The sequence below is a fragment of the Salvelinus sp. IW2-2015 genome, linkage group LG18 (assembly GCF_002910315.2).
Source record: "Salvelinus sp. IW2-2015 linkage group LG18, ASM291031v2, whole genome shotgun sequence".
NCBI lineage: Eukaryota > Metazoa > Chordata > Actinopteri > Salmoniformes > Salmonidae > Salvelinus > Salvelinus sp. IW2-2015.
The window spans coordinates 24,773,263-24,782,895 of record NC_036858.1 but is presented as its reverse complement, the minus strand read 5'-3'; the positions used below and the strand labels follow the sequence as shown (position 1 = coordinate 24,782,895).

The 9,633-nt window shown below is 42.5% G+C and overlaps 1 protein-coding gene across 1 annotated transcript; it reads right to left on the bottom strand.

Moving 5' to 3' along the window:
- Positions 1-252: 252 nt before the first annotated feature.
- LOC111978540 (dorsal root ganglia homeobox protein-like) lies at positions 253-9,262 on the bottom strand. Its single transcript, XM_024008649.2, has 7 exons — positions 9,000-9,262; positions 8,375-8,501; positions 7,601-7,704; positions 7,063-7,164; positions 4,246-4,421; positions 3,618-3,730; positions 253-1,715 (listed from the first exon to the last, which is right to left on the bottom strand). The coding sequence occupies exons 2-7, from the start codon at positions 8,430-8,432 to the stop codon at positions 1,309-1,311; spliced, it is 960 nt and encodes a 319-aa protein (XP_023864417.1). The 5' UTR covers positions 8,433-8,501; positions 9,000-9,262; the 3' UTR covers positions 253-1,308.
- Positions 9,263-9,633: the final 371 nt, after the last annotated feature.

Below are 9,633 nucleotides of genomic sequence, written 5' to 3'. Positions count from 1 at the left end.
GCTGATGAACCATGAAGGAGGCTCTGGGTGTTTAAAAAAAGTGTTTTGTAAATATACATTTTTGCATTAATAATTAGCATGTATCATGTTCAATGGGTTATTGAAACCTGGTGATGCATCTCATGAGAGAGAGAGAGAGAGAGAGAGAGAGAGAGAGAGAGAGAGAGAGAGTAGAGAGAGGAAGAGGAAGAGAGAGAGAGAGAGAGAGAGAGAGAGAGAGAGAGGGAAGGAAGAGAGGGGGAGGCATGTGAGAGAAGGAGAGGTGGAGAAGGCTAGAGAGAGACAGTAAGAGACAGAGAGTGAGAGAGGGAGAGAGAGAGAGAAAAGAAAAGCAGTGAGTGGCGTTGGCGTTCCTAAAAGTAAATAAATAATAAGAACAATGATCGCTCTCGTCTCTCCAGCTTTAAGGGAAGCTGATGAATAATGGATAGGAGCAGATGGCTGTGGCGGGAGGCAACAGGAGAGAATACATCTTTAATTGTTTTAGACAACAGGACTAAAGTGATCTGGGTTTGGCTAACGCTAGTAATACTACAGAAGTGCTAACAGACTGAATAAATATTAGCAACAGCCCTGATATCAACACAACTGTTGTATCATATCTATTAGCCAAGGGACAGCGAAGCAACGTCAGCTTCAACTGATGTGAAAATGTATATATTGATTMATGTGCACTGTCCCTGTCAGTTAAACAAGATAAATAAATAATTAGTTGGAGTTCTCTCTGGTCGCTAGCCTAAAAACCTGAACAATAATGACCATAGCTCCAGTGAAACAATGGAATCGTCAATATTTCACGTTGTGTTTTACATGTGGTCATAAGAATACAAACATAACATGTTACATTGTCTGGTGACGTTCTGTAACACAATACTCTAATAGTACACAAGGAAGAGTGTGTAGCCAAGGTGAGAGAGAAAGAGAAATGCCTCAGATTCACATCAGCCAGGGTCTCTGTTCACACACACACACACACACACACACAATGTATTCAAGTTATCCCTTACAAAGAGCCCATATAGAGTCCATTATAAAGGTTCTGCACCAGCTCCACGGCATTCAGCAATATTCACCCACAATAAATAAATCACAATCAAATAAATATCTTGATAGCTAAATCCATATAGTATGATTTTCCGGGTACCCACTCCTTACTTACATATTTGTGCTTTAGGGGGAGTAGGGAGAGGGAAAGTGGTCATAACAACAGGAACAGTCACACTACAGGAGTCCCAGTCCGTCCGTCTGTCTGTACATCCTCACTGTCCGTACGTCTGTTTCCTCTTGGCAGCGAACACAGACACACACTCACTTTTTCTCCAGTGGTTCCTTGGGGCAGAGGGGGTTCATGTCAGACCCGCTACCCTGAGTCGGGGCCTTGGAGCCTGGGCTGAGAGTAAGTCCGCCCCCTGCTCCTCTCCCCACGGCTCCAGAAACACCCGACACTGATCCAGATATGACTCCCAGGGCAGGTTCCATCCTGGGCCTTTTCAACCCATCCCCGGATACCCCGACCCTGGGCAGGCCTCCTACTCCAGCGCCATGCCCATGGCCATTCCCCAGCAGGTTGGCTGACTGCAGGACGGCCTCGGAGTGCTCACGGGCCTTCATCCGCAGGGCTGCCACGCTGGCTGTACGGTTGCCCTGACAACCGTAGGGGGGCAAGAAGGACAGGCCCATGGGGTCAGGAACACAGCAAGAGCACAGACCACCGCCTGGTTATACACACACACCCACACAAATAAATAAACACACAGGTCAGGGTCAGAAAATTGTTTTAGGGTTTCTTACAAATACAGTAGGGTATGTCTATCATTACCACCACCATCATCATCATCACCATCACCTGCCTCCTCCTCTCCTCTTACCATTAGTTGTGTTAACTGTTAAGGTTACTACAAGCTTCTCTCCGTCGATCTACGTGCATATATATACACTATATATACAAAAATGTGGACACCCCTTCAGATTGGTGGATTCAGCTATTTCAGCCACACCCGTTGCTGACAGGTGTATAAAATGTAGCACACAGCCATGTAATCTCCATAGACAAACATTGGCAGGAGAATGGTCTTACTGAATAGCTCAGTGACTTTCAACGTGGCATTGTCATAGGATACCACGTTTCCAGTGATGCACTGGATACCAGTGCATCAAATTTCTGCCTAGTTAGAACTGCGCCGGTCAACTGTAAGTGCTGTTATTGTGAAGCAGAAACGTCTAGGAGCAACAATGGCTGAGCCGCGAAGTGGTAGGCCACACAAGCTCAAAGAACGGGACCACCGAGTGCTGAAGTGCATAACGCGTAAAAATCGCCTGTCCTCAGTTGCAACACTCACTACTGAGTTCCAAACTGCCTCTGGAAACAATGTCAGCACAATAACTGTTCGTCTGGAGCTTCATGAAATGGGTTTCCATGGCCGACCAGCCTCACACAAGCCTAAGATCACCATGCGCAATGACTGGTGTAAAGCTCGCCGCCATTGGACTCACGCTTCACCATCTGGCAGTCCGACGGATGAATCTGGGTTTGGCGGATACCAGGAGAACGCTACCTGCCGAATGCATAGTGTCAACTGTAAAGTTTGGTGGAGGAATAATAATGGTCTGGAGCTGTTTTTCATGGTTCGGGCTAGGCCCCTTAGTTCCAGTGAAGGGAAATCTTAACGCTTCATCATACAATGACATTCTATATGATTCTGTACTTCCAACTTCGTGGAAACAGTTTTGGGAAGGCCCTTTCCTGTTCCAGCATGACAATTCCCCCATGCACATAGCGAGGACCATACAGAAATGGTTTGTCGAGATCGATGTCCACAAGAATTTGACTGGCCTGCCACAGAGCCCTGACCTCAACCCCATCAAACACCTTTGGGATGAATTAGAACGCCGACTGTGAGCCAGGCCTGATCGCCCAACATCAGTGCCCGACCTCACTAATGCTCTTGTGGCTGAATGGAAGCAAGTCCCCACAGCAATGTTCCAGCATCTAGTGAAAGCCTTCCCAGAAGAGTGGAGGCTGTTATAGCAGCAAAGGGGGGACCAACTCCATATTAATGCCCATGATTTTGGAATGAGATGTTCAACGAGCAGGTGTCCACATACTTTTGGTCATATATTGTATATTATATTGATGGTTTAGTGTAAAACATTATCCCGGTTTGATATGCTGCTTGTGTATTCATTCCAATATCGTCTCAAAATAGAGCGTCATCATGTTTAGTTCACAGAGAAAAAAGCACATGTCTAGCTAGTTGGCTACAGTAGGTTCTACCATTTCACAATAGCCTGGAAAAAACAGTTATTACTTCTAAACAAAATAGCTTTTTGAGTGGATTCTTGTTGTTTGGTTTACTGTTTGAACAGTTTCTGAGATTACATTTGGTTATCAATGCAAAATACACTACTTTGATGAATAGCCTATATAGCCTATAGATYAGATCAAGGAATCAAGCGACAATACTGCACCCACAGCTGCGGAAGGAATGATATGGCGCATCTCAAATTTCAGATAGTACAAAAGTATATTGAATGCCGCAGCGTATATAAAAGGAGCCGCCACTTTTGTGATGAAAAACAACATTGCAACACTGTGCTACGTTCTGAATCTTGCGTACCCTTCATTGTGGCAACATGCGACAGAGCCTGAGCATAGGTGGCTGAGTTCAGGAGGGTCCCTGGTAGACAGGATGGGAAGAACGGCCCACCAGGACCTATGGCTCGGTTCATACTGGGGGGAGAGAGAGGATTGAGGTTGGTTTAAAATGACTCAGAGCAGAGATAAGAGATTATGGTTATCCTGCAACTGAAGGAAAGTGAAGAGGAGTGAGGAGGAGAGACGAGGGGAAGATGAGTGCGTTACCATTTGTGGTGAATTAATCACGTGTGGAAGGTCCGATGTAAACAACAAGCAAATAAATGTGATCTGCAATTTCAGCACCACRGACAGCTGCACAATCAGACTCCTGTGATCTGTTGTTCAGCACCAAGTAACAGTGGACAGCTGCCATGAGGTACAGTTGCAACATTACTGGCCACAGGGAGAGCAAGATTTCAGCACCATGGACAGTGGCTAAATCAGAATCCCCAAATTCAGGCATTCAATACCCCATGACAGTGTACAGTGTCAACGTCACTGGCCACTGGTAAAAACTTGTAATGGGAGAAGAGGCCTAACTCTGATGGAGAACACTCCCCAGAAACTCATCTCTGTCCCCTTCTATGTCCACATCCCTGTTCTCTCACCTCTGCTGCATCTCCAGAGGTTCCTTCTGTTTCCTGCTCTGGTCCACAGGAGACTGGGAGTTCAGACTCCTGGACGGAGGAGTGCCTCCCTCGTTTATCTGCTCCTTACCTCCGTCGGGGTCTGTACTCCCTCTCTGCGTCTTCCTCCACTTGGCCCTACGATTCTGGAACCACACCTAGACAGGAGGAGAGGAGGAAAAAACTAAATGTTGCTCTCTCCTTTGTGCAATTTAAAGTAGTCTAACGAATACCTACTTTTGTATGTTGACGTGTTGTTTAGTCTCATTGATATAAAATCTATTTTCAAAAGAGACACTGATCAGCATCTTTGTATTTATGCACCCAGGAGTGGAAGGTATGATACAGTCGGTCAGAAAATTGACAGATTTCACGAATCATGTCTCTGCACCGAAATATGGTGATTTAACTATCTTATGTGTACAAAAAAAGAAATGTCATTTTTGGTTCATGATAATATAAAGGTATAAAAGTCCCTGTGTTTGTGTGCATGTGTGTGTGTGTGTTGGACTAAAGCTCTCTGCCTGAATGACTTTGCACTGCAACTTCTCCCAAACTTCACCTACCCATAGTCTCCAGCCCGCTACATACTGCCAACTACTATATCCTAATTGAATGAAGGTCATTTCCTATAACAACATTTAATTGAGCAATTTTTCATTATCATATTTTAATGACTTCCCAATAACAGTTGGGTGCCTGAGTGAGAGAACTGTGATTAAGTCGTTTATTCCCCTATTTAGTGATTGTTTGACAACATCAGATTCGATTAAGACTGCGCTCGCGCACGCATTAATCATGATGTGTGTGAATGGAATGGGTTGGACGGGAGTGCGAATCAGAACGACTGCATGCAACCTGCACGCGGGACAGAACAGTCACTATTGTGTGACGAGCCGAGGTACAATGATGTCAGCATCCAAACAAAACGAATCGCATTCAGTCGATATAAAAGAAAAGGACAACAGTTTGGTTTAGTGACAGGAMAACAATATGGCGGCTTGTTGCCATTGTGAGACTACTATCTCACCCCTGCACCTTACAGCACCTTACAGTTAAGAGTCGTGATCCCGTCTCTCTGAATGGCCGGTAATTGCAACATTAATCTCCATTTGGCTGCTGCTTTAAGGAGGGGGGAAATCCATTGACATGCACATAAAGACAAGCCATCCAACACTACAACAGAAAGGACATTTATTTTCTAATAATAATGTCCCCTGTATGCTGCATCCGATTCATGTTCAGATTTAATAATAAGAATGCTGTAATCGGATTAGAACAGAATAATTTGTTTACAATCCCTAATTTACAGCTCGGGATTCTATTATGCAGCGTGCTGTCGGCTTTAAGCGATAGTAAGATGACCCAGGGGAAGCAAAGCCTAACTATTATATTTCCTACAATTAGATCTGCGCTCACAACAAACCCCAAAAGCAAATCAGGAATGCATGGAATTACATACAGGACACACTGAATTCAATTACAACTGAACAAGTTTATAACCACGCATATGTGGAGGGCAGGGGCAGAATATAAATTGACAMATTTTTAAATAATGTTAAGGTGTGTTTGTGTATGTGCGTGTGTGGGTGCGAGCGTGCACATCCTTAATGCTGTCTTAACATTTTTATCTACTGCTGTCTTTAAAAGCATCCCTTATTTCTTCTTTTTTCCGAGCCATGGAAATGGACATACATGGATGATGTCTTTTTTGTTAGCCTTTGAGATGTCGACAAATTAGTGAAGAACATTATCGCTGGTTAATTTTGAATGACCGATTAATCAACTTAATCTAATATTCACCATTATGTTGATGTTATTAAAACGTCTTAAATGTAACTAAATGTAATCGAAAATGTAATCTACTTCATCCCCAAAAGTAATCATTTATCATGAGAGGGCCATAAACAACAACTGGTAATGCTGCATACTCCAAGAAAGGTTCAAATCTCACCTTTCTGGTAAAAAAGAGTTATACATTGCCAGTGTGTAGTCACTTTTGAGGACACAAGCTCAAGTAAATATTTATATTTTATATGATGTATTTCCTATTCAACAAAACTGTACGAATAAGACTTCAAATTACTTATTTATGTTCTAAATATAATATATTTCTAAAATGATTAACTATAAGATTTCACCTTCCATAAAACTGTAAAATACATATTTGTATATTTAGTGTTAGAGAAAATGTCCATATTTTCTAAAGGTCTCTCTTTATCAAAACATCTGCCCCCATAGCTGTGAACATCTCACAGAGCTCTAGCTTTGGTTCCTGAACTCGGTAGGAACTCACCTTTCAGCTCATATTAATATTGTCCATCTATGACAAACAGAAAGTGTATTTTGTTTAAAATCTATGTATTATTTTAGATTACTGGCTATAAATTGATCTCTGAATGTGCTACAGCAACAGAATCACTCTCTTCCACTGCATTATGATGAAAGGTTTAGAGGCATATGTGTTGATAGTGGCTGTGACATAGGGTTCAGCCTGGAGTTGATGGACAGTCGGAAAAGCGAATTAAATGGTAGGAGGAACATCCCAGCTTCAAGTGGTGTCAGATTTCACATCCTGCTCTACACCATATACAGTATATGTGTCTGTGAGAATCAGGGCTACTGCTATATGCAAACCATTCCAATCTATGGTGTCCACAGATTGATTTATAAGTGAAAATGTCGGTCGGAACTGGTACCAGAACCATGCAGGTCCCCAAAACAGGGGACTTTAGATCGAAGTGGATAAATTATTAAAGCGCATCAAGAGAATGACAGAGTCCAGGTGTGTGTGCTCACCTGGACACGCGCCTCAGTCAGGTTGATCTTCATGGCCAGTTCCTCACGTGTGAAAACATCGGGGTAGTGAGTCTGCGTGAACACAGCCTCCAAAGCYTCCAACTGAGAAAGGGGAAAATATAAGATGCTGTTTTAAAGTTATGCGAGTTTACTATTCATATTCATAATACTACACACAATTGTATATTTTGGTGTGATGGTTTTTGAACGAAATCTACAAAATCTACAAAATGTCTGTTTTGGTAAGTAGTCTAGCCTACTTTTAGAGGCAAAAGATGACTAGTCTATCTAGGCAACAAAATGCTATTAACTAAAATACCTGCAAGCAATAAGGAAGTGATACATTTTATTTTTATGGTGGAAATAATGTTAAGCATCATCATAATAATTGTTGTCAACATTATTATGGAAAATGAAATGTGTGTAGCCTAGCTAGCTTGACACATGGTTTTGTTCACACTGGATTCAGTTCGTTATAACAATGTAGTCTACAGAGTTACATTTCTAAGCAGTCCAGAGTTTTATAATTGGTTGCTACCTGTTGCAGCGTAAATGTTGTTCTATTTCGACGCTGTTTTCTCCGCAGAAAGCCGTCATCAAAATCACCTGCTGACGAATGGTTGGGAAACCCGTTGGTGTTCACTGGAAACATAACAACATCATCTAAGAAATGTTCCAATAAAAATACTTGTCGGTATAAATAAATGTAATATACCTTTGTTTGTTTGCACTTAAAACCCGACATGGAAACATTTTGCAAATTATTTTTACAACAAAAATAACAAACCTAAATGAACAAAATACTAATTAAGCAGTTGTATATTTTTAGGATGTGAGTAAATAAGATGGCCCATTGAAACGAACTATGATCTAGTGTATTCATGTTATTAGAGCCATGAAAACATTGATGTCCCGGTCTGAGAGGCATGACATCAAAACATATGTGGCTGCAGATGGGACAACACACCTGCCTCAGCCCCGGGGCTATATATATTTATACATACACACACACACGCACACACGCACACACACACACACACACACACACACTTTATTTACCACAATGAAATAAAGTGATACAAATATGTTATTCAGATGATTGCAGAGTCATACAACTTAAACCACTTTTCTTACAGCCTATTCAGGGGTAGCTACAGATATTTAAACTTGATTGCAAAGATAGAGAAGTTATAGACTGAAGTAGTTATAAGCCTGCTTTTCCCAGATAAAACCACAGTCAACACGTTCTAGCCTATCTATGGCGACTCAGCCAAAAGTTGCTGCATTTTAGGCTACGKTTTAGCCTACTTACATGTATTAGTCCGACAACATTCTCCATCCAGCTGAGGGGGACAGTGGAAGTAAAACATTATGGTTTTCTAGGTGGCTTCGTTTATCTGTGGATCTGTGTGGACAAAAGCCCGATATCACGGAGAAATCTGAAAATAAACCAAATAATTTCAGTTGCAGATCAGAGAATTGCGGGTCCAGATGTGTCCAAGTTGTCTGTATGGATATTTGACATTAGTCAAACTGCGTAATCAGTGAAATTATTATAGTGTTGATATTACAAATGACAAAGTAGATCAACTAAAGAAACTCCACAAAACTCCCTGCTCTTCACCCAAATAAACCAACTATAAAAGTAAGTAAACAAACCATGCCATTAGGCTATAAAACATTGGAATAAAACATGACATAACAAGAAAGCCATGTGCTCACTCCAAAGTTATTTGCTGAGAATTATCCTCATCATATAGTCCATTAGGATAAGACAGGGCAGCACTCACCAAATGTTTTAAAGAGACAAATCATAAATGATGCCCAGTTGCCTCTTGCAATAAAAGTAATATAAATTATTGTAAATGATGTAGCCTATCTATAATAGAAAATTGTAGATAGGCCTATCTGATAGATATTCCCGCTGTCTGAGATACCTGCTGAGTATTTGTCTTGCGCTGGTCCAGGGAGCGAGGAGGAGAGGATCCTGAGAGGGCGCGATAAGTTTCCTGTTTGTCTCAGGAACCGGCAGTTCCAGTTCCAGTCACAGTCTCTCTCTCTTTTTCTCTCTTTCCCTYTCTCTGTCCCACTATCTCTACAACCTCTCTCACTCTCGTTATTACTCACTCCCCTCTTTCCCCCTCAACATCCCTCTCTGAGTTCATCTTCCTTTTCCTTTTACTCTACCTCTCTCTCTCGCTCTCCCTCTCTCTCTGGGAGTGCCCAGATGTCTACAGTGTTTTGAGGCTTCAGCTCTTGCTGCCTTTAGAATCTCACGCCTAATTGGTTCTAATCGGATTACCGTGTCTTTGTCTTCTCACTGTGAGTGGGACCATCTCGGTGTGTGTGTGTGTGTGTGTGTGTGTGTGTGTGTGTGTGTGTGTGTGTGTGTGTGTGTGTGTGCGTGCGTGCGTGCGTGCGTGCGTGCGTGCGTGCGTGCGTGCGTGCGTGCGTGCGTGCGTGCGTGTGCGTGCGTGTGTGCGATGCGTGCTTCAGGGGCCGACCCGGGTGGGAAACAACTCTCCCAGGTAGCCTACCTGAAAATGTAAATATTTTCCCCCTGCAGATTAC